The sequence below is a fragment of the Pholcus phalangioides genome, unplaced genomic scaffold (assembly GCF_987345545.1).
Source record: "Pholcus phalangioides strain wild (caught in Gottingen) unplaced genomic scaffold, Ppha-v1.0 ptg000018l_1, whole genome shotgun sequence".
Taxonomy (NCBI): domain Eukaryota; kingdom Metazoa; phylum Arthropoda; class Arachnida; order Araneae; family Pholcidae; genus Pholcus; species Pholcus phalangioides.
Window position 1 is genome coordinate 4,411,943 of NW_028301611.1, and position 26,483 is coordinate 4,438,425.

Here is a 26,483-nt window from a genome sequence, read left to right on the forward strand (position 1 = left end):
CAGGAAAAGGATGTGGTGAATTAGCTGCTGCTCAAGAAATGTTCAATATGCTGTCAACCGTTTTCTCCTATGAGCCGAAAGCGCATAACAGCATGTTCCACAACAGATCGAAGTGTATCAGGGGTGATGCTGCGAATGTGTTGCGTAATGCGGTTTTTCAACTAAACTAAGTTCGCAATCGGACACACAACTGTACACAACATTTTTTAGATGAACCACGGCCAGAAGTCACAAGGGTTCAGGTCAGGTGATTGTGGCGGCCAAACTGTTGGAAAATGGCCACTGATGACTCTGCCATTGTCAAAATGGGGATTCAACAGTTGCTTCACTGACTGTTGTTGCAATATGCGCCATCGTGCATGAAAATTGTGCTATCCACACATCAACGCTGTTGCAGTGCTGGAATGAGCTGGTTGCGCGAAGGAGATTCATACCGTGTCCCATTGACGGTACAGGTTACAGTGCGCACTGCTTGACGCTTTCTGCAACGCTGTAGCCACTTGCTCCACTGACGTCGAATTGATTTCCTCACTCTGCCACATCGCACGTCAAACAAACCCGTCTTTTCGAATTTAGCAATCATCTTCTTTAGAACCATTTGCAGATATTTGCTTCATGTACATTCAGGTGAAATACAGTATCAGGTAATTCTGACCAGTGGTTCCCTTTTTATAGCCTTTTCAAAAACGAACTTTAATTATAGACACCCTGTATATACAAGATTCATCGAAAGACTGGTTATTTGTGGAGATGACCCCCCCACGGGGATTCGAACCCCGGTTTTTCACTTGCCAGACGAGTGTTCTACCATCTAAGCTATGGAAGCAGATAAAATATTGCAACCTCGGAGCGTATATATATGTTGAAAGGCACCGTACATGGACGGCGTCAACAATCAACTAATAGCTCATTCACTAATAGCTCGTGAATGACAAAGGCCAACCAGCTTAAGAGCTTAATATGCTTAAATAGCTTAGATGGTAGAGCACTCGTCCGGCAAGCGAGAGACCGGGGTTCGATTCCCCGTGGGGACAGTGATGAATTTTTTCCTTGTAATCTTCATCTCCACAAATAACCAGTCTTTCGATGAATCTTGTATTGACAAGTGGAGAGGACGTTTCTATATGCACCCTGTATATGTTACGGAAATTTGATAAATCCCGTTATTACGCATAATCACCAGCTGAAATGCATAGTTATCAATCACTTTCGGAAGTTTAATAAATTTTGTTTTTCACATTTACCGGTGATTATGTGTAATCCTCCTGAGTTCGTGTTGGTAAATGCGATAAATCGTCAATAAATCATTCAAATTTACCGGAAATTTCACTCAAATATAGGATGATGGATTCGATCAGTGATGTTGCTTATGTTTAAAAATGTTGCTATACAAACGTTGGATCAGTAGTGATCGTCGATCATCAAGGGCCGTATATATCCGTGACATTCCAGTTTTGTTTTTTCCACACGCGCCGGACGTTATCGCGTATGTCCCAATCGTGTTTACATATACAAGGTGAAATAAGAAAACTATACTGAAAAAAAAGTCCTGATTTAGGTTAAAAAACGCGCTGTAACGTAAAGGTGAACTCATTTTCGCCAATGATGTAACAAATCATTATCCTTGATTAAATTATTTTTAATTTTAAATAATATTATCTGTACATTCTATATGTTTTAGTTAAATACTTTAGTGCCGACCATGTGTTGGTCGCACATCCATTCTCCATCTGTGGTTAGACGAAGGCGTACTACCTCTACAAGAGCAGATGTTTCCAACCTGTAGATGTTTCGACTGCACCTGCCAGAACAGTCCACACGAAAGCGGTTCAAGATTTTTTTTCTTTTACAGCTTTTTAATCTTTAATGCAGCTTTGGTCCACACAAGTTCAAGGGGTAGGATACGATGGGCGTCACGGCGCGACGAGGGTAACAAAAATATCAAATATTTTCCGAAAAGATAAAGAAGTTATATTTTTGTGTTCTTCTCTGTGTTGTTGGTTCTTTCGTGGTCGATCGTGGATAAAGGATCGGCGACGTCAATCATAGTGATGATGATGATGATCGCAAACATTTGATATGTCGCGTTTTTTTTCAAAAGTGAAGGTCAAGCGAATATTCACAGTCGCGCTTGTGTTATTTTCTTCAGACGTTCCGACGAGTTAACATTTCAAAGATGGAGGAAGAGATCCTGCCCTTCAGATTACTGGAACTCAACGAGAAAATGAAGAATCGAGCCGTGATGGAACTCGGTGAAACCCCAGAAGTTAAGGAGCGTGGCCTCTCTGACATCCGGCGTTACGTCAAAGGTAAACGATGTTAGAACATGGGCGAAGATACGGGGTGGGGGGGGGGGGGTCATGGTGGGCATTGCCCTCCCAGAGTCAAAGGTGGAGTCGACTGATCTAATGTATATATGTATATATTAATTGACATCATCATCATCGTGCCCCCAGCAATAATGACCGTGCCCCTCCCCCCAGACTTCCGAGTCAATCTCCGCCTATGTGTTAGAAATCACTTAAATATAGGTGAACTTGGCTAATTTAGATTTTTGGATAATTCGAACTTTAGGAAATTTCTCTTGACTTTCCTATTTAATTTAATGTTAAAATTACCTGTCTAATTCGATCTTTCCCCCCATGTTTCGGATAATAACACGAAGTTTTGATTGTGATATGTCCGTTTGCTTTCTCAAGAATTCCTGGCTAACTTTCTGTCATCTTTTTCTTTTATCCGGGATTTGCTGATTTTTTCTCCCAAAAACACGCGAAAATGGTTAATTCGAAGCTCAAGGAGATAATATAAATGTTCGAGTTATCCAATTCATCAATGTAAAATAACTATACTTTCAAAAAAAAAAAAGTTCAATAATTATAAAAATGTATTGAATGCCTATCATCTACCATGCCTGTATTAAAACGTGAAAGATCGCGACAACTATAATCCACGCGGCTAAATGTGATCACATCGGGACTCACGGTTTCTAATAGCAATAACCAAGTGATAATTATTTCCGATAAAAGTCCACTTTGCAAGTACGGTGAACATATACACCCTGTTTGGTCGAATGGGGCACATGGTAAATCGGTATTGAAAAAAAACGAGACAACTCTGTCTTTTCCTCATAATTGTTCGCAAAATGTTCAATCTCTCGTTCTTTTTTTTAAACTTCTATTCTAAAACGGGACTTCTTTTCCCGTTGAGCTAAAATCCTGCATTTTTGTTATTCAGCCATTGTGTGGAGCTAGAATAGAACTGTCTAATATTATCAGGATTACGATATTTTTGTTCATGTGCAATACGTTTCATAGATTCCCCGAGAAAGTCTCTCGGAAAAAAGAATTTGAATCTGGTCAAATGAAAGACCCTGATCAAGAACAGAAGGAAAAAGCTTTTTTTTCTTCTTCCCATATTCACTTTTAGTGTAGGAAGGCCAAAAGCAGCTCCACACATGCGGATACCACGAATGATTCAGGGCGAATACTATGAACTGATTCGACATTACGTACGGAAATATTGTCCACAAGAGAGAAGGAAAGACGACAACTTGCGGCCTTCCCAGTAGCACAAACGTATAGATTTATATCACAAAATGTGTTTCAAATGTTGATCTATATCGGGCCACGATATCGTTCTATCTAAAAAAAGGCATAGTCGAACATAAACAGATCTATATCGTGAATGTGACATATGCAAATACAGTACTTCAAATTTTGGGCGATAAATGATACTCTTCCAGAAAAAAAGTTGAAGCTTTTCCGTGGGTGGGTTCGAATCCAGCACCCCTCCTCCCGCCCCGAACACTTTCCACCTCTGACCTCATGACTTACCGACGCAATACGTTGTAGAGCCTCAATATATATTCTTATATGTATTATTGTTATTAGTTTACTTTGTACATTGGCTCTCTCTTAACAAGCACGCTCTGGTCACGTGAAAGAATCTCAGTTCATTCTGTACTGAAACACGAGATGATCACGTGACCGGATGCCCCTTCGGAGGGTCCAAAGGGCCATGTGTGTGAGAACATCAGTTCAACTCCAGCTCTCACACGAGGTGCACCAACGTCGTCTTTCTCCCTCTTAATATATGTACCATGTAAATAATATCTTCTATATAGCATCATAATTAAAGATAATGTATCTACAACTACGTCTCATTCATATGGAGTCAGATGCAATTGCGCTACCGTCACCATTTAGCATTAGATTTTAGCATTGGTGACCGCAGACGTTTAAACGCAAATAATGATACCTTCTGAATATTCTTCAAAAGACGCCATTACGGTGAGAGCAGCAGCAGAGGATTTTTCTCCTAGCAACTGTGGACCACGGAGCATCCTCCCTCATAAGGTCACTTCCGCTTGACCTCTTGGTTCTCTTCTCTCTCAAGCAACAGGATGATGGCAGCAGAAGAGGACAATACCGTTCCCCAAGTTTCCAGTGTCGCTCTCCGCCTTCCCCCATTTTGGAAGACAAACGTTTCTCTCTGGGTGAGGCAATGCGAGCAAGCTCTCCTCCTCAGCCGCATTACAAGTGATGATACCAAATTCGCCGCTCTCGTCGCTAATATCGACTCAGAAACACTACATGCGGTTGCCGATACTGTCGTCAATCCTCCTGCGACCGGAAAATTCCAGGCTCTTTCGGACCGGCTGATACAGGAGTTTGCCGAAACTGAATCTGCCAAAATCAAGAAGTTGCTCACAGAAATTCAACTCGGAGATGATAAACCATTACAGCTGCTACGAAAAATGCGCCAACTCTCCGAATCTCGACTAACCGATGATTTCTTAAAGACATTGTGGCTGCAACGTCTTCCCACTCAAATCCAAACTGTCCTCTCAATATCGAGTGGCATTAGATTTTAGCAACGTCATCACTGGTCGCATAATGCTATTATGATGTTATTAGTTTAAAGGTAATGATTTTTGACTTGTATTTCTAATGCCGTAAAATTTATTCATTCTCGTATAGTCATTCCCCGTGACCAACATAACATTCACAGCCAAAATGAGCTCCATTTTTCGCTTGTAAATAATGGAATTTCATAAAAAGATAATTTTAAACATTAGAAAACTTGTTCACCACCTCAAGAAATGGTATAAAAATTGTTAAATGAATAATTTTTGTACTCAATCTATTACATTGTAAGACCTATTGACGACTCCAGGAGAATCAGAAGTATAATTACATTAAAGCGTATTTAATAATTTACAACGTGAGGATCGTTTTCGCGACCCGAGATACCAACGTGTCTCGTCTCCGGCGTGTGTAGACAACAACTGATATAAAATAAAATGCCGTCGTGGAGTTGTACACTTCGTACAAGAAAGAAAAAATTTGTACTGAGTATGGAAGTACACTATGGTATGGTGTCGCCCTCTGGCGAGTGAAATATGAACTGAGGGCGCCAGCACACCACATGTACTCCCCCCAATGTGTACTGGAGGTACAGAGAAATTAGGATGATTACAATGTTTAGATACAATCACGATAGTTAAAATTAAATCGAATAGTTCGTCCTGAACGAGTCGTGACACCAGATTTTTTTTCATCACAGTCCTTTTTGTTCTTCACAGTCATGTTCGGAAGATTTGATGCCGTTAGGGTTAATGGTTGGTTTTGGTCGGAGTTGGTTTCTGCAATGTCCAAGAAACATGGTTTAACTCTGTCCAGACTGACAGTTGATCTCTTGCCATTTACATCCAGAGTGATTACATTAGTTTGTCAGTCCGAGACACAACTGGATACGGGCCATCATAAGGTGGAGTTAGTGGAGGGTTGACGCAGTCAACTCTGAGGAAGACATGAGTGCAGGTTGACAGTGCTGGATGTTTGAAACATGTAGTAGAACCTGTAGAGTGAGTTGAAGTTGGTACTGGCTGCAACCTGGCCATAGTGTGGCGCAGTTGTTCAACAAAGCTGCTGGGATCTCCAGCTTGGCACGGTGTCGACGAGCACAACAGTTGACCTGGTAGCCTAAGGGTGGTGCCATACACTAGTTCAGCACCAGTACTGCGAAGATCAGTTTTGTAGGCAGAGCGGAGACCTAGTAACATGGTTGGTAGTGTTTCAGTTCAACGCTTGTTGGAGTGGCACATTAAAGACTGTTTTAAGCCGGTGGATGCCGGATGGTATGTAGTTGTTCTAATGCGCCGGGCACCAAGGAGAGCTTTAAGTGGCCTGAAGAGGTTGGACTCGAACTGTCTGCCCTGGTCTGTGGTAATATTAGACGGGATGCCGAATCTTGAGACCCATCCTGAGACAAATGTTCGAGCAACTGTGTCAGCAGATATATCTTGAATAGGGTATGCTTCTGGCCATCTGGTATATCTGTCGACACACGTTAAGAGATATCTGTAACCGTCTGATGGTGGTAGTGGACCTACTAGGCCTATGTGGTGAAGGAAGGTTGTGAAGGAATGTGAAGACTTGACGGCGCAGTTTATGTGGCACATACGGGCGAACACTTCCGGTGCTAGTGTCACAGACAACATGAGTAGAGGGTGACAGTTCGAGTGATTTCCAGTGCAGCTGAGAGTCTGTCTTCTTCGTCAGGTTTCGAAGCTCTTCATCTTCTGCCTGAGCTGTAGCAAGTTCTGTGTGGTTCGGACATTGGGGATTAATTTCATTGATGCGGGACAGTGTGTCAGCGACTACATTGCTAGAGCCAGAAATGTGTCGGATGTCAGTACTGAACTGGCCAATGTAGTCCAGATGCCGAAGTTGGCGAGGAGAGCAGGAATTGGAATTCTTTTGAAAGGCGTATACCAGGGGACGGTGGTCTGTGAAGATTATGAAGTTGGTGCCTTCCAGGTAGTGGCGAAAATGTTGAACAGCCGAATATATACCCAGGAGCTCTCTGTCATAGGTAGAGTAGTTACATTCGGCAGGCTTCAGTTTGCGAGAAAAGAAGGCCAAGGGCTGTAAACCAGAATTTGTATGTGACTGAAGAACAGCGCCTATAGCAACGTTAGATGCGTCGACTGCAACTGATAGCTTATGATCGGGAGAGTGGTATGTTAGTGCAGCAGCATTGGCCAAATCTGATTTCGACTTCTCGAATGCTGCGACAGCAGAGTCTGTCCAAGGAATAGGTCGTTTGTCGTTCTTCTTGGAATCTTTGAGGAATTCATGTAGTGCTCATGCTTGAGTGTGTGCAGCTTGCGAGAGGAAACGTCTGTAGAAGTTGAGCACTGCCCGGAAACGTCGGAGTTCGATGACTGTCTTTGGTTTTGGGAACTCTCTAATAACCTAGACCTTCTGTGGAAGGGGTTTCACTCCGGTCGAAGTAATAAGGCATCCTAGGAACTTCACTTCACTTCTTCCGAGTACACATTTTGATGGGTTGAGTTGAAGACCATGGTGTTTCAATCTAGAGAAGACTTGGTGTAGATGTTGAACGTGTTCTTCTTCACTGGTTTATGCTATCAGGAAATCGTCAAAGTATGGGACGCAGAAATCGAGTCCAAAAAGGATTTGGTGCATGAATCGTTGGAAGCTTTGGCCAGCATTGCGGAGGCCAAACGGCATACAAGTGTATTCAAACAGCCCAAAAGGAGTAGTGACTGCTGTTTTTGGGACGTCTTCTGGATTCACTGGGATTTGATGATACGCGCGGGTGAGATGCAGAGTAGAGAAGATCGTCTTGCCATGAAATGCTTGCGTGCAGTCTTGCAGATGTGGCACTGGATAACGGTCGGGCACAGTAATAGAATTCAAGCGACGGTAGTCTCCACATGGACGCCATTCGCCGTTAGCTTTGCGAACCATATGCAGAGGACTTGCCCAAGGCGATTTTGATGGGCGAATTATTCCAGCTGACATCAGAAATTCAAATTCTTTTCGAGCTAGCTATCTTCAACAACTCAGGTGACAGGCGCCTAGGTTTGCAAAAGACAGGTTTCCTTTAGTTTCAATGTGGTGATATATTGTCGAAAGTTCTGCTTTGTTGGATAGTTGAGACGGATTGGTTACCTCCGGATACTTCGCGAGAGCTTCATGGAGCCGAGAATCACCCAAAAGAAGACTGATGGTGGTTGACGACAATTGAGAGCTAGGTGGTTTGCCAGAGGAAGAAAGGTTAGTGTTACCATCAATGAGACGAGAGTTCTTGGCATCAACTAGTAGGTTGAAGTGTTGCAGGAACTCGATCCCGACGATAGGTTGTTGTACGTCTGCCACGATGAATGTCCATGTAAAGGGACGGCGTAGTTTCAGGTCGAGGGTAAGTAAGTAAGTCGAGGGTGGTAGTGCCAAAAGTTGGAATTTTCGTGCCGTTTGCGGCAGATAGAAGCAAGTCCGCTGGCGTTTTGGTTTGAGGTACGAAGTTCGTTAGCACAGAAATATCAGCACCCGTGTCTATGAGAAATTTTGTTTTTGAAGTCTGGTCGGCCAAAACAATTCTGTCAATATAGCGATCGCTGTTTCAGTTTTCCGGCTGGGCGCGGTAATCACATGGAAGGTTACATTTCCTGGCTCTTGAACCGAAGTTCGCATGGTAAAAACACATATTGTTCTCCGGCTCTTTGTACTGTCGATTTCTTCAGCTGCTCCTTCGGCGGAAGTGGGGGCTACGGTCGTAGCTGCGAGATGCATGGACGACAGCCGTTAGTTCGCTCACTTGCTTGGTTAGTTGTGCCACTTGCCTCGCCAGTTCCGATTGTTGTGGTGGCACCTATATAGCAGTGACCTGCGCCGGAAGGGCCAGGTCACAAATTTTGTCGGCAGTTTTTCAAGCCGAGCACAACTCAGGTCTATCGCTATGGGCAATTTACTACCTAGTGAATTGTGCCGGAATTGTAAGTGCGTGTACCTAACAGTCTGAGTGCGTATCTAGTGTTGTGTATGATTTTTCAGTGCTGCCATCTATAACTCACTTCACTTCTGAGATATAGATGGCAGCACTGAAAAATCATACACAACACTAGATACGCACTCAGACTGTTAGGTACACGCACTTACAATTCCGGCACAATTCACTAGGTAGTAAATTGCCCATAGCGATAGACCTGAGTTGTGCTCGACTTGAAAAAAAAAAAAAAGCTGGTTGAGGTCACCTTCTAACGCGGCGAGGACACTTTGGGTAGTACTCGGCAGCCTGGCGAGCCACAGTGATTTGAGTAGAGGTTCTCCCACACTACCTGCAGCTAACGCACGCATGCGTGTAAGAAGTTGTGGTGGGCGTTCGTCACCGAGTTCCAGTCCTTGTAGCAGTGTGCGAATTCGCGAGGTTTCGCTTTGTGAGTGTAAGTCGATAAGTCGTTTTTTCAGAGCCTCGTACTTGTTCTCTGTTGGCGGGTTAAGGATGAGATCGCTGGCCGATGCTAGAACGTCCGACTCACAACCGAAACAACGTGATGGAATTTAGTAGTGTCCGTGGTAATGTTTGCGAGTGCGAATTGCGCCTCCACTTGGCTGAACCATAGAGTTGGATTCGCTTTCCAAAACGGAGGGGGTTTTACTGCTACGCGGGCGATTTGTGCCGCTGGTGCGGGAGAATTTTGGTCGTCAGTCTGAGGCATGGTCGAGAGGGAATATATACTATATGACGAAAATAGTGCGGAATAAATACGGATGGCTTCGTTTCAAACGTTCAACTTGAGTGTTACGACATGAAGAGAAAAATTAAAGCTTACGGTTTACGGATGTATCCGGATTGATGTGAAGACAACGCTGTGGCACCGTAGCAGTCTGTCAGTATGATGTCGAAACTTGTCGCGTGTAGGAACATGGAAAAAGGTCACCAGTTGTAAGACCTATTGACGACTCCAGGAGAATCAGAAGTATAATTACATTAAAGCGTATTTAATAATTTACAACGTGAGGATAGTTTTCGCGGCCCGAGATACCAACGTGTCTCGTCTCCGGCGTGTGTAGACAACCATGGAGGAAAGAATAACAGGAGGTGACGCGACCAGCGCGTCCGTTGAGAAAGCATGGGGAATCTGGGTTGCCAGATGAAGCCAGTGATAGCTCTATTAAAGGGACCAAGTTAGCCCAAAGAAACCGTGGCTTCCCATGCTTTCCTATGAGAAACATCCCCGTTTTTAAAAATCATTTAAAAATATACTATTCACTTTAGGAACTCGATTTTTCCCATGGTGCTTAGATTTGGAGTCATGGTGCTTAAATTTATTTAGATATTAATATTTTAAGAGAATTTGATCCGGCAAAACACATGTTAAGTATAGGGAAAAGAGCGGTTTGTTTCGGCTCACTTGTCAGCCCATAGGGTTGCTACAACGGCTTCAATTTTCGTGCCTGACGTCACTTCCTGTTAAGGTCTGGACACACATATTCGCACCGTGCCAGGACCGTAGCTCGGGCGTCAGTTGGCCGTGACTCGGCTCGTTCCTCTTCAGACCACACCTTTCCGTGTGTTGCCCGTGTCGCTGCCGCATGCTGACTACGAAGCTGTGTCGATTGCTTCAAGGCTTTAACGCAGCCGGTTCGGTGCAATCAAAATGTTCAGTAAATTAATTAACAAGAGTGATTTGGTATAATAACCCTAGCGTAAATTAACAATAATTAATTGTTCTAAACATTTCTGTAAATAATCTATTACATGTATATAAATTTTTTTTACCTGCGTGTATGTTTTCTATAGAAATTTTTATTTTGTTTTTATTTTGGATTGATCTCCGATAGATTTTTTGTATGCGACAAACCCGCAAAAAAGGATAGGATCTTTAAATGCAGCTGAAAATAAAAAGACGGCCATTTGCTTAGTTTGACTATATGCATTCTTGTTTATAGTTTGGAGACAGGAGATTATTTACGGAGTGATAAAAGTGGAGAGAAGAAAAAAGCCATATACACTGCTGGCCACCGTAAATGCAACACCCTGAAGGAAGCATGCAAATAACATGAAATTTACAACATGCATTAGCGGAGGTGAGATATGCAAATGATTAGAATTTCAGCGCAGACGCACATCACGCGCGCCTGTAGCGCCACTTAAAAGCGTTATTTAAGGCATGGAGATTTCGACGATTTGAAGTACGGCAATTGTGTTTTTCTTGTGGTTTTTTCAAAAAAACGATCAATTATGCCTCGTAGAAAACAGCGATCATCTTTTGATCAAGTATCCGAGTTCGACAGAGGAAGGATAGTGGCCTACCGAGATTGTGGATTATCTTTCAGGGAAATCGGTAGTCGTGTTGGACGAAACCAAACAACTGTAATGCGGATATGTGATCGTTGGATGCAGGAGGGTACGACGGACCGACGTGTTCGATCGCATCCACCTCAGTGCACCACTTCACGTGATGACAGGCGTATTGTGCGTATGGCAGTGACGGATCGCTCAGCCACATCACGAACCATAGCACAGCACATTCAGTCTTTACCGCATCATCCAGTGTCTGCGCGTACCATTCGACGCCGTTTACAGCAGAGTGGTCTGTCCGCAAGACGTCCATTGCTTCGTCTACCCTTGACGCAGAACCACAGACGTCTCCGCCGCCAATGGTGCGATGAAAGAAGGATGTGGACGGCACAATGGAATGAAATTGTCTTTACTGACGAGTCACGCTTCTGTCTGCAACACCACGATGGTCGGATTCGAGTCTGGAGACACCGTGGAGAGAGGATGCTGAACAGCTGCGTTATGCACCGCCACACTGGTCCTGCACCGGGTATTATGGTATGGGGCGGTATTGGATATCACTCTTGCACTCCTCTAGTACGCATTGCCGGTACTTTAAAAAGCCAGCGCTACATCTCCGAGCTGTTGGAGCCAGTTGTCCTTCCTTACCTTCAGGGCTTGCCCACAGCCATATTTCAACAGGATAATGCGCGACCATACGTGGCACGCATTGTCCAAAGGTTCTTCGTCAATCGCCAGATTGAATTGCTTCCCTGGCCAGTTCGCTCTCCGGATTTTTCGCCGATAGAAAACATGTGGTCCATGGTTGCTCAACGATTGACCCAGATTACATCCCCAGCTGCCACACCAGATCAACTTTGGCAACGCGTGGAAGCTGCTTGGTCTGCTGTACCCCAAGAACACATCCAAAGTCTCTTTGAATCAATGCCGAGGCGTGTGGCAGCGGTGATCTCCAACAATGGCGGCTACTCTGGCTACTGATTTTGGCAGGAACCACACTTCACAGAAGTCTATAAATTTAATCATTTGATGCTTGGTCAACATGTTATCTACAAAATAAATATTGTTGCGATATCTCTTGTCTTTCTTGGTGTTGCAATTTGGGTGGCCAGCAGTGTAGAAATGAAAACAATCTGTGGGCGAGAGTGGTATAATCTCTTCCTCACGTACACACTCGTTTTTATTCAGAGTCAACGGCCATCATAAATATAATCATCTGTAGGGGCAGGTGGTGTCAAATTCCGATAACACCTCGGAGAAGTGTATCTCAGCTCAGCAGGAGCATATTGTACGAAAGAGCGCGCATATCTTTTACTCTGTGTGTGTGTGTACGCGGAACCTTCTAAACTAAAAATTGGCTCCTCTGCAGATGGCAAATGAATATTAAAATCAATAACGATTGGGGTGTTTGGTCTGCCGGGGCTTGATTCAATGATAATGCCTCACCAGTATTCGATAATAATTTAAAGCACTCATTGCCAAAGTCCCAGTCGCTGAAACACCTTTGTCAGATATTTAGCACAAAGGTGCTCGATTTTTTGGAATGTGTGGGCCACTTTATTGTTCTGCAAGCGTGCCGCGGGCCACTCGAGAGATCTGGAAATGTGCCACTAACCACTCAATAGGATAATCTGCAAATGTATCACGATCCACTTAAGTGAACTGGAGGTGTGCCGCTAGTCACTCAAGTGATTTTGAAATGTGCTTGAGACCACTTGAGAGGTTTTTTTTTTTGTTGTCACGGGCCACATCAAATGCTTCCGAGGGCCGCATTTGGAGCACAGGACATGGGTTAAGCATTTATGGCTTAACATGTTGCATCTGATGTGAGTACCAAATTTAAAATGTCTCCTATATTTTCCCATAAGAAAAACCCAAAAATTTTCGAACCGTTTTCTATTTATATAATTTATGTTAAAACCAAAACAATGATTCATTTATAGAGCATCGGAAATTAAACCCAGTTACTTTTCCAAGTTTACATTATTATTTTAACAAAACTGTCCCCGGCAAAATTTCGTTATATGCAATGAAACATAATTTTAAACTTTGTTTTCCCATCAAAGTTGTGAAAATGCTTATCCATATGTTTTCTACATATTACGCTAGTGCCACAGAACCGGGGCCAGGTGCGTCCAAACAATTTCGGGGGGACGAAAAATGTTTAGGACACCCGCTCCCTTTAACAAGATTTCATATATTTTGTGGGAAGAGGGAATCGGCATACTGAATATACACGAACGCTAAGAAATACCCCCATACAAAAAAAAACAATAACTACACAAATGTGAATTAACACAAAAATTGATGGAGATAATTTTAAACTAATGTGAGAAACCGTTTCCGAAACTAATGAAAAATTTAGAATCGAGGGATTAAAAATAATTGGGAGAAATAATTTCAGTACCAATGAAAATTCAGAATTAATAAAAGAAATAATGCGGAAATAGAATAAAATCAAGAAATAAATGGAATTAATAATTCAGCAATTGATGAAAATTGAGAAGCGACATGAAATAGATGAGCTCTCTCTTTTATAAAAAAAATCTGCGCTCTCTCTCTCTCCCGAGACCGCACCGTCACCGTAAAAATATAAAATGAAATACTTGGTGACGGTGCTCGGCTACGGTGCGGATATGTGTGAACGGCTGCATTGCTTAGCAAAGAATTATTCTTTGACCGTGTGTTGACCTACACCCGGCCGACGCACGTGCCGGGCACGGTGCGGATATGTGTGTCCAGACCTTTATTCTTTCCTCCATGGTAGAACTCCTTAATACACACGTAATACATAGTATATGAAGGCGTCTTACTCCATGGTAGACAACAACTGATACAAAATAAAATGCCGTCGTGGAGTTGTACACTTCGTACAGGAAAGAAAAAATTTGTACCGAGTATGGAAGTACACTATGGTATGGTGTCGCCCTCTGGCGAGTGAAATATGAACTGAGGGCGCCAGCACACCACAACATTTTTTTCATAAATAATAGCTGTGACCAATGTAACAGCTTTTATACTCGCCTTAAAGAAACACTTTGTAGCAATTTCTCTGAATCTACATGTTTCCAAGTCCCCAATTTTTTCACAGTATAACTTTCCAGTGTCGAGTTCAATTTAATATAGCTGCCAAAAAGCATCAAATTATATAAACTTCTTTTTTTTAAAGTTTATTTGTGCTCAAGTGCGTGTGACCAACGTAACTTGCGAAATTGTAATGTGCGATCATTTAAGCCTCGTCCTGGCCCATTGGGCTATACGACAACATCTGTTAATCTGACGCTGAGTGAGCAATCCCGCTCGAGATGTTTTCTTTCTGACATTTAAATGTCCCTATGTCAGTGGTGCGAAATGGTTGCATATAGAGCTGTGCCACACATCGTCATCATTGTGTCTCCCCTCCCGGGGGCCCTTGCTTATCCCCAACCTAAGCCAAAAAAAAACCCACATACTTGTTATACTGTAAAGGAATTAGCAAAGTCAAATAATAGTATCGTTCGAGGAATAATGGTATGAAAGGATGGACTTTGAAATTATGTATTTCAAAGCCATACCAGCCAGGTGTTATCCAGGTGTTAGGAGTTAAGAGTCCCAAAGAATATGGATCATGAAAGAAGCCTATAAATTTGGCGCGTAGCACGTAAGGAATACAGAATCGAAGAAGTAGTATAAAAAGTAGCGATAAACAGATCTATAAATATGGGGACTGAAATGAATCGTATAAAGGGTGCAGGACATTATGAAAGAAATCGGTATAAGTTGTATGAGAAGAATAAGGTAATAAAATTCAGCGGCCGCGCTCATATTTCAATGATATTTGCAGCTGGTCAGAATTTTGTATACACGTAAAAGCGCGAGAAAGTCCAGGGTTAGAGCAGATAGTTTTAGGTGAAAGGAGTTTTGCGGATTCCGGGAATAGTTCCCACAGGAACGTCAACCGAACCAAAGGGATAGCAGTAGCCAATGAAACGCATGTCCATAAGTTTATGGAATATAGGTAGGAGTAGGCGGATAGCCAAAGAAAAATATATATATGAAGTTTGAGAAGAGTGGAGATATAAAGAGAGTGAGAGAGAGAGGGAGTGAGATAGACAGAGTCAGAGATGGTGTGGAAGTCCACAAGATAAGTGTGAGATGGGCACTCACGAAGGAGTGAAGTTGATCTTCACCGGATTTGGGGTAAGTCACACTTCCGACTTGACGAACCATTTATCACTCTCCATGTAAATTGAAAATATGTAATGCACTGTCCTAGCTTCTATTTGTAAATCGTATATTTAATGCCCTTATTTATCGTAGCCTAATAATTAAAGAATAATTAACTGTTTTATCTTTGTTTCCTTGGACTTGTCATTTACACGGGCCTGTGGTTATTGACTTCACAGCGCAGTAGTACAATGGAGCCTAAAATTAGTAAGTTATGAATTATTTCGATCAACGGCATTTGGGATGTTTACATTAGTGGGATGAATAGAATCAATGTTGCAGTAGGGTCACACCCGTTAACATACCAGGGGTTCCTACTGGGTGCTCATAAACCATATTATCTACCAATTCAATTTCATTAATTGGTGTAGTGTGAAAAAATATGCACCCAATATGGTATTCAATATCTTACGCATGAAATATACATTGACTGAACACACTGACCATACATTGAAACACTTATAACCATATTACCATGGCGCAATTATGCCAAGTTCGACACACATTAATTGTAATATAAAAAACACATGTAAGCAGAGTATGGACGCCAAATTATTATTATTTGCAAAGTAGTGCTCATTAGTTGGAATTTTTTGTAAATGGAATGAGGCCTCCTGTGTTTGTATTCATGTTTACACGCATGTTTGCAATTTTAGATATTGAATGGGTTGATTTAATTCCATTTAGTGGATTCGTGCCCCTAAGGGTCGTAGCTAGCCATTCCCGTGCAAGAATTTGAATTTAGGTCACAGCGATTATGCATAATAACCAAGTAAATTTGGTAAATACTTGAAATTAATCGCCTTTATCTCTCTGATTATGCATAATATCCAAGTGTAATTGCTGAATTTGATAAGTAACGTGAAAAGAAATTCCAAATGTATCTAGTATGTGTGCTGAATATAGTCGGACCCAGTGCCCCGTCTTAACGCATGGAGCCAACCGGACACGGACAGGGGAAGGGACTCAAGAGAAGAGGGGCCTCAGAAAAACGAGAAGTAGTTCAATTTTTCGAGAATTTACCAGGTAAGGCCTAAGAAAAATCCCTTTGTCCGCGGGCTTATGATGGATGGCTCTTAAGACGATCCTAGTCAGGCCCCGATATAATAATATGAAATTTTGCGATCGTAACCCCTGATATAATGATACAATACATGTATGAATTATCATATACGACATTATGATAAAATCGATACCATGCCATACCTATCCTACTATATGATATTCTATATATATATATAGTACGATTTTTATGTATCATGTTTACCAACAACGCGACGCTTGGGTAATATGCATAATCGCCTTTAAAAGTGATTTATTTATGGGAAACACATCAATTAATCAAAGATGCTTGGGCACTATGCATAATCACCGGTAAAGGTGATACATTTAGGGAAATTTATCAAACTTACCAAAATGCTTGGCGAGTATGCATAATACCCTGTTAATATGTACAACAACCGCATTTATCGCATTTGCCTTTTATATTACTTTGCTTATATAATAGAACAAGAGAACCTGGTGTGCACCGACGACGACGAGTTCTTCCTGGCGTTCCTGAGGAAAGGCAAGTACGACACCAAACGCGCCATCAACTTGATGCAATCCTACTTCAAGGAGAAGAAGAACTTCCCAGAGATCTTCTCGACAGCGAACCTGGAAGGCCTGAGGAAATGCTTGGAGACGCGTGTGGCGAGCATCATACCTTACCGGGATATAGACGGATCTTCCATTATTGTCTTCAGGGCAGGTAGGTTATGTTTGTGTGTGTGTTTTAAAAAGCAGAGGATGTAAATCAACATCATTCTGGAAAAGTTGAAGCTACCCTTTATCCGGTCTTCATCGCTATTCCCCAAAATGGGCAAGTCACGAATATGAATTTATGGGCAGGGGCTTACGTAGGATCGACCTTTTGGAGGCGGCAGAAACCGCTCAGTGGTGGGGGAACGCACAAAAATGTTCTTTCCGAGAAATTTTGGCTTTCATCACTTACTGGCAGCATTGAAGAAGTGTAATTGTATAACATTGTAAGTTGTACAAACAGTATTGTAAAAGTATATGCATGTCTGAAACGCATTGCTAGGGAACCAAGGTAACGAAAGTAAATTTCCCGAAAGTGATTGTTTGGGCCCAGGAACCATTATTGCCGGACGTTTTTTCGCCCGTTTCGGGCATTTTCTCCGCTCTGACGAATTTTTAAAGTAGCCTATCGAGTCGAGTCCTGTTTGGTATATATGCAAAATTTGGCGACGATAGATTTAAAATTGTAAGTTTGTATAGAGAACGCAGACACAGACACACAGAAAATCAATTTTATATATATGTTACTGCCAAAGACCGAAATTGGCCAATGCGCGACGCTGCTGGTCACTTCGCCAATTGGCCAATTTCATTAAATATTGATGCGACTAATTCCGCCGGTCAGTTCGTGAAGTGACCTGTGATCCCTGTCCAAAAGACATCATTCAGGATCATCGTAAAGTTGGCGTATTTATTCGTGGTAATTATGCCCAGGCTAGTTATCGCAACCCATCAAACAGCGGTCACGATGCAGTGATAATTTTTTTTCTCTCCAAAATTTGGCAGAAAAACTATATATATATTTATATAATTATTTTTTTTAGTTTTTTTTCCTCTTGTCACATGGAGCTAATCCAATGCAGCTGGTACATACAGACATCATCACAGGTTGGCGATTAAAATATGGATTTGGTTCCTACCAGGACGTCTTTTCATCAGCATATCGAACTTTGTCCAGGGATCTCCGGTCAAACTCCGAATCATTTCTACAATTCGGACTTGGACCAAAATGCTTGGCTGATTCGCGAAGTGGACGGACCCGTCACGAATTGGCCGCACTTCGGGCTTTGTCAGTAACATACAGGGTGTTCTGTTAATGAACCGACAAACTCGGAGGGTTGTTAGTAGACACCAAGAAGAACAAAAATTGCAATGCAACATGTTGTCGCAAACCACGTTGAGAGGGTGAAAATCGCGAAAAACGCACGCAGGTTTCGACGTCACTCTAAAAAAACGATAAAAAGTACAATAACATATAACTACAAAAATATTTTTATTTGATTAATTATTACAAGAGGTGTTGGAAAAGTGGTGGCCGCTGACATCATTGCACAGTCTACAACGACGTAAAAACGATTCCCGGACGCGCTCGAAGATTCCAGGTATGCTTTTGATGTCTGCCGCAGCGATGACAATCCGCGCTATGAGATCCTTCGGTGTGTCCACAGGCGTCGCATAAACGTCGTCCGCGGCGCGTGATCCTACCCCAGTGCACGCGCTTCGCGACGCTGCTCAAGTTAGATATGGTGAACGAACCCACGAACGCATTCAACGGTCAACTGACCTTTCGTCTCCTCTGGACTCAGAGCCTGCACGCGTTTTTCGCGATTTTCACACTCACAACGTGCTTTGCGACACCAATTGTTGTTCCTCTTGAAGCCTACTAACAACCCTATGAGTTCGCCGGTCCATTAACAGAACACCCTGTATATATAGATTTTGAGTCCATCCCTCAACCGGGAAGTAATGGCTAAAATTGACAATTGTCGATAGAGCCTGGGCAGTGTACGGTATGAAATGAAATGCATTTCTGCCTGACATCGAGGCAGGTTTCGTGCCACTTAGCTGCGAGCCCTTCTCAAAGGTGTCAGCGTTCAAGTGATCAATGGTGATCAGGGGTTTGGTATTTGGCCGTGTCTGAATGGGGGGCCGCAGCTAGGAGGAGAATGCAAGCAGGTTCTGGTGCTTCAGACCAGGAAGGGAGGGAGGACAAATTCATCCTTTAACCGCTCAATGCAACATTACAAGGGAGAGAGCACAAAAATGCATGCTTGCCCTACCTGGTCGAATATCTAGTCTCAAACCGACGGAAAATAGTCGAAAAACATACTGAACAGGCAGAGGCCAATTTATGATTATACGAATCTTGCCACTTTTCTCCCCCAGAAGTTTAATTTACTTTATTACTCCCCCCCCCCAAATTCGCCACCCTGTGCAATAACCAGCTTGGCCTCACCTCCACTCCTGTAAGTACACCTGTGTCTCTTAAGTCACTCTCATGCTCACACACTCTTCAAGTAATTCTTTTATTCACGCACATGTTTTCACACTGTTTTGGTCACGCACATGTTTTCACACGGTTTTGGTCACTCACATGCTTGCGTATTTTTGTCACTCTCATGCTCACACTCTCTTCAAGTCAATCTTTTAGTCATTCACGTGTATGTGTGCTTGCACACTGTTTTGGTCACTCACATGCTTGCGTATTTTTGTCACTCTCATGCTCACAATCTCTTCAAGCCAATCTTTTAGTCATTCACGTGTATGTGTGCTTGCACACTGTTGTGGTCACTCACCTGTGGTCACTCACATACTTGCAGATGCTTTAGGTCATTCTTTTGGTCACTCACTGACATGCGCGGTGATACGGGGGATGCCCCCAGCGTCAAAGGTGGAGTCGACTGATCCAATGTATATATGTATTTGAATTGACATCATCATCATCGTGCTTTCCCCCCGGCAATAATGACTGCCCCCCCCCAGACTTCCAAGTCTATTTCCGCCTATGCTCACTGACACGGTTTCTTGCTTTATAGGTCATTTTTTTGATCATTTACACGTCATAGAGAATGCTATCATGCACTCTAGATTGCTCTTCTGGTCATTCCCGTGATTGTACATGCTCTACGTCACTCACCTCATCGACCAGGTCTCTCATTCTGTAGGTCACTCTTTTGTTCATTCACACGCTTGTTCATGCTCGTCATTCTTTTCCCTCCACTCACGTGATTGCAAGCTCTCTAGGTCACTCTTTTGCTCACTCACGTGCTTACTCTCTAGATAACTCTTTCGATCACTCACTGACACAGTCCCTTACTGTCTTGGAAGAAGCGGATTTATTTAGGTTATGCAAAATTTTGCTGCCCTTCTCGCATTCCACTAAATTTTTTGGGCACTCATTAATAAAATTTTTTCGCCGTTATGAACTTGCCGCATTGGGCTATAGCCCGTTAAGCCCTCCCCCCCTCCCCCCCCCTCCCCCCCATACACACGTCACTGCGAGCAGGGCTGTCTAAAGTAATGACCAAATCGATATGCCCTGAGGAATATTTTACCTCTCAGGAATTTCTGACTGGAAGCCGTGTTTTCTTGAGGAGGTGTTTTTTGTGTATGTGTGATTCTCTGATTTTTTATATTTTCCTGGCCAAAGAGCACTGGAAAGTGGAGGAGAGCAAATTCTCGACGATCATACACTTCATGACAGTGGCACTTCTCACAGCGGTGGAATACGAACCTTCTCAGGTGTGTGGAGTCAAGATACTAATGAACACCAAAGGAATATCGCTTAACCATGTCAGGCACATTCAGCTTCGGTACCTTGCTCTGATGGCAAGGGGAATTCGGGTGAGTATCTATGCAAATACAGTAAAACAAAGTCACACGGCCGAATGGCTGTAAAATCTAGATGGCTTTGTGACGTTAGTTTTTCATGATTTAACCACTTCGCGTACAAGATTTTGGGAAGAAATTTGGATTATTCACTATTTGAAGAATCGGCGATAAATCTGGTAACCTTGTGCTAACCTAATCGCACGTTACAAAAAGATAAAAGGGGGGGGGGGAGAGAAAATAAAAAAATGTATATAAGAGGGAAAAGTATAACAGATAAGGTAGACAAAAGAGAGTATTTTTTTAGAGTCCTGTGGTAACCACACCGATGAAGGAGTGGTACGAAAGAGTGGTACGACCAGGGCCGTCTCAAGACCATCATGGGCCCCCGGGCCAAGTGATTTTTGCGAGGCCCTACCTGGTAAATTCTCAAAAATTTCAACCAGATCTCATTTTGTGAGGCCCCTTCTTCGCTTGAGGCCCATCCGTTATGACAGCACTGGGTAGGACAGCTTCAAATATGGCCGCACATCAATGAGGAGTCCAGCACGTGTTCTGGTAGGCCCTTAACGTGAAGAAATAAGACCGTTATCGACCAGGTGACGACTCTGGTGAGGTGCAGGATCGTCGAATCAAGATCAGAGAACTTGCAGGCGAAACGAGCATTAGCACGCATGATAAATGCCTCACATTTTTTTTCTTTTGCATGGTTGTTTTCTCATCAAAGGCTCACTGGTCACGGACCCCTTAAACTCTGTCTAAGGAACCCTGGTTAAGAACCACTTTTTATACATGATATATAGAAAATTAGACTTTCTAGATTACCATAATGACTCTTCAAGTGGCTGGCTTCTGACAGCATCGGCGTTATAATTAGTAATATGGTACTTTTATCCACGTTTTTGATGGCTACTAATGATTACTAAATGCAATTTGATTCTTCGTTGCAGTCTTGCGTCCCAGTCCGAATAAAAGGAGTGCACGTCGCCAACGAGAACGCATACGTCCGTTTCTTGTGGAACTTCGCCAGTTTCTACGTTGGAGCCAAGATCAGAAGTCGAGTAAGTCTATCCTCGATTTTGACGGTATCTTTCCAAGACAGCATTCTTTTATAATTTTGCAGCAGTGCCTGCTGATACCCCCTCGCAACAAAGCGGACACAAGGGCGGCTCGAGCTCACCTGCCACCCGGTGCGAAGCCACCCTATATCGACTCTGTTGGGAGGTTGGGAAAGCTTTTGCCTAGAAGACAATAATAATCTTTGGGATAAATACATTTTTTTTTTAATCCATCCAAAGCCGTTCACCTTATTGATTAACCAACAAAACAAACTCCTTTTTTTGGTCCGGAGTTATTGCACCGCTCTCAGATATGCCCCAGATAACTTCTTACACATTACAGCTCTCGTTTATGCATGTCATTATGTTTTCTGTCCCCTCTTTTTGGGGCTTTAGGGTTGAAAAGTTTTTCATCAAACTCAAACGTCCAATATAGAGTTAAACTTTGTTAACGCCAGAGTATCTATTTCAAGAACTCCCAAGGCAGAAACTGGGGTGGGGGGGGGGTGGAGTTGCTGGCACTCCGGACCCTGAAGAAGAACTCGAAATGTGAACATTTATTCCTTGCGATAGAATCCATTCTTGTTTCTGGTATTACGACCTCAGGCCCAAACTGTTCCCAAGTTTTCTCATCATCTTCGTTTTCATGGTATAGCTCAAAAGATTGACAGCGCAAGTGTCTTGTGAACTTTTATTATTCAAAATTTTAAAAGTTTATGTGTAAAGCAAAGCTTAGGCTGCCGCCGCACCTTACAGCGTGCCGCTCGGGTGCACTGCACCCCCTAGCACAGTTGCTGAAGCCGCCCCTGGCGGATAACACGTTGGAATCATGTCCGCTGTGTTAAAGATGTACAAGAAGATCTATTGCTAAAAATGATAGGAATCATTCCATGCCACCAGGACGAAGCCCTGTCAAACCCTTGTGAGGGTCATGCGTGCAGTGTATGATCCAAATGTCACGACGGAAAGAAAAATTCAGTAATTGGTGAGACTGTGCAATGAAGCCTGGCAGACAGAAGGGGGCCGCTTTAGAAGAGAGTAATATTCCTCGTAAATATTCCTCAGAGGAATATTTACGAGGTGCTTGTACGGTTTAGTAGTCGTAGAATGTACGATATATCACGTTCTGTGTGGATGGCCACCTATAATCACCGTATTCGAGTTAAACGCCATGAACCATCACCAGCTGAACCATAGAATATGAGCTACACACTGCACAGTTCTGGCGATGTCCTATTTGAGTTCAGGAAGCGAATAGATGACCGAAGTCGCGCGGCGGGGCCGTTCGATCTTTTCACACATTTCCATCACACACACAGACACTCACTGTCAATGTGATTAAAAATGACGCCTGACTGTGTGCTAAGGATGTCTGTTGACAATGCACGTGAGTAAAATTCCCAATAGGAACAACAGGAATTGCCAATAGGAATCTACTATTTTAGATCTATCGTCGCCAGATTTCGCATAAATACCAAACGGTACTTGACTTGAACGATAGGCTACTTTAAAAGTTCGTCAGAGCTGGGAAAATGCCCGAAACGGGCGAAAAACCGTCGGGCAATAATGGTTCCTGGGCCCCAACGATTACTTTCGGAACGTTTACTTTGGTTACCTTGGTTCCCTAGCAATGCGTTTCAGACATGCATATACCTTTACAATACTGTTTGTACAACTTACAATGTTATACAATTACACTTCTTCAATGCTGCCAGTAATTGATGAAAGCCAAAATTTCTCGGAAAGAACATTTTTGTGCATTCCCCCACCACTGAGCCGTTTGTGCCACCTCCAAAAGGTCGATCCAGCGTAAGCCCCTTCCCATAAGTTCATATTCGTGACTTGTCCATTTTGGGGAATAGCGATGAAGACCGGATAAAGGGTAGCTTCAACTTTTCCAGAATGATGTTGATTTATATCCTCTGCTTTTTAAAACACACACACAAACATAACCTACCTGCCCTGAAGACAATAATGGAAGATCCGTCTCTATCCCGGTAAAGTATGATGCTTGCCATGTGCGTCTCCAAGCATTTCCTCAGGCCTTCCAGGTTCGGTGTCGAGAAGATCTCTGGGAAGTTCTTCTTCTCCTTGAAGTAGATGGCGCGTTTGATGTCATACTTGCCTTTCCTCAGGAACGCCAGGAAGAACGTTTCGTGTTTTCCAGAAATCACTAACGGTCCTTACTTTTTAACCCTTTTGTAACTACCCTTTTGCATACAAAGTGTTTAAAAAGCATGTGCGAATAAAATCTACGTTAAGGGAATAGGTTACTAACGGGGAATTTTCTGAGAGGTAAGGTGTGGGAGTCCCTCAAGGAAGTGTCCTAGGGCCCATACTTTCACTTTTTGTCGATGAACTCGATCAAGGTATCGATGAGATTGTTAGCAAATTGAAGAAGACGTGAAGCTAATGGGGGGGGGGGGGGAGTAGTCGGGAATCCAAGTGGTAGGCTGCATAGGCGAAGCTAGACATGAAAGTCGGGGGGGGGAGACACGATGATGACGTTAAATCATATATATAACTATATAACCTACACATATATATTAGGTCACCTTTGACGCTACTACTAAACCAGACATGCATCTCGTCCATATTCATATGCGGAACTTCTAACGAATTGGTACAAGTTGGAATGTGTGTATATGTGTAGTGAACCTTCCGTGAAGTTTGTTTCTGTGTAATGCTTGTTATGTGTAGTGCTGCCATCTGCAATCAACTTTTTAAACACACGTTTGACGCTGGGAAGCACACCCGTATCTCAGCCAGTGATAGGGAGATGCTCCATACGAACTTGAATATGATTGTAACATGGTATAATGAATGGCTCCTGATCCTCAGTGTTTATAAGTGCATTTCTGTTCGAACAACTCACATTTCACTTAAGACTTGAATGGTATTAGAATCCCGGATGCAACTAGGGTCACCGATTCGGGAATTCTCATTGACGAGCGGCTCAAGTTTCTGAGCATTGTTCAGCGGTGGTCAAAAAGTGAAAAGAATGTTCAGTTTCATTCTTAAAAAGTTTATTCCTATAAAGTAATTCTTCAACTTTTCCGAGGCCTAGTTCGTCCTGGACTGGAGTATGACAAAGTTTTGGAGATCATACCTACAGAGGGACATAGACTTGGTTGAAGGGAGTGCAGAGAGGAGCAATGCGTGCTGTGATTGGTGCACATGGCTTGAGCTATGAAGAAAGACTTGATTTCTTAAATAGGTTTACATTAGAGCAGCGGTTCTCAACCGGTGCTCCGTGGAGCCCCAAGGGCTCCGTGTGCAACTCCCAGGGGCTTCCACGGTGACTCGAAAAAAAATAAAATGAATCAGTAAATTTGATAGATAAGTAAATAAGAGAGGCCTACAATGTTCTGCCATGAAAATTATGTACAAAAAAGGGCTCCTCGAGTCAAACAGGGCTCCGCCATAGAAATTATATACCGAAAAGGTCTCCGCGAGTCAAAAAAGGTTGAGAACCGCTGCATTAGAGGAATGCAGGTGTCGGGAGGATATGATCAAATTGTTTAAAATATTCAACAGGATGAATAATATGGACCGAGTTATTAATACACCATGAATCAATTTCTTCGATATCGGCACCAGTATCTTTAGTAAAAGATCATGTTTCATAGGATCATTTCTATAGCATCTTTAGTAAAGTACAATTCCAGGTTGTGACGTTACAGATAGGTTTTTCTCTAATAGGGTTACTAATAAATAAAATAGCTTTCTTCTGGGGGGATCGTGAATTCTAATACAAATGATACATTTGAAAAGAAATATGATAAAAATATTAGAATAAATCGAGAAGAGCTACCCTACTTAGATAAGACAACCATAATCGTTTTATGAGTATTTATTAATTATTTTCGCGATGTATGATTTTATATGGGGCTGTGTATTTTCTTAAAACCGTCTATATTTTTCATAACCATCTTTTTTCAGCCATCTCATTGGGCGATGAGTATTAATTTACTGTGATAGAGAGATACACACTGAGACAATCATGATAAATTCATGGCAATTTGAATGTGACGCTCTCTATATATATACAATACTCCATTTCAGATTCATTTCCATGGCACCGACCATAAAGGAATCCAAAAGTTCATCGACCCAGAAGTGCTCCCTACTGACTTTGGTGGCAATTTCAATGACGATCCTTCATTCGGATTATCAGAACTCGAATATGCCAAGGACAAGTACATCAAGAGGCTTAGTTCCGGATACAGATGAGAAACGATTATAGTGAATACATATGAATGAGAAGTGTGCATGTTTCTTAGCAGGAACCATTCGGCTCAATATTATTTCTCATACTAAAACATACACAAGCAGCTATAGAAGAGCCAAAAAGACCAAAAATTCAAGTGACTTCTCCATCACACCATACTTCCAGAGATGTACTACATATATGCTGCATTTGTGAAATTTCACGAGCACTTCTATGTGTAAATTTACTGAATTTTATTTTTATATATGTATGTGTACCATATCAAAGTCATTATATATTTATTAAAAAGTTAAGTAACTCGTATATGAAGCTCATTTCTCACTAAGAAAATGAATATTCACCATTTAAAATTATCCAATGAGACAATGTTGGTGTTAATTTTTTATTTGAAAGTAGCGGACAGTCCTCAGAAAAGGTTTTTGGGGTGTGTATGGTGTATGTTATTATTGGAGCCCGGATTATAT

General features: G+C 42.5%; 1 protein-coding gene across 1 annotated transcript; it reads left to right on the forward strand.

Annotated features, from left to right (window-relative positions):
* Positions 1 to 1,874: 1,874 nt before the first annotated feature.
* LOC149071601 (retinaldehyde-binding protein 1-like) lies at positions 1,875 to 26,161 on the forward strand. Its single transcript, XM_089247611.1, has 6 exons — positions 1,875 to 1,929; positions 2,150 to 2,309; positions 16,829 to 17,071; positions 20,552 to 20,745; positions 21,681 to 21,791; positions 25,854 to 26,161. Exons 2-6 carry the CDS (start codon positions 2,177 to 2,179, stop codon positions 26,019 to 26,021), a joined length of 849 nt encoding a protein of 282 aa, XP_089103737.1. The 5' UTR covers positions 1,875 to 1,929; positions 2,150 to 2,176; the 3' UTR covers positions 26,022 to 26,161.
* Positions 26,162 to 26,483: the final 322 nt, after the last annotated feature.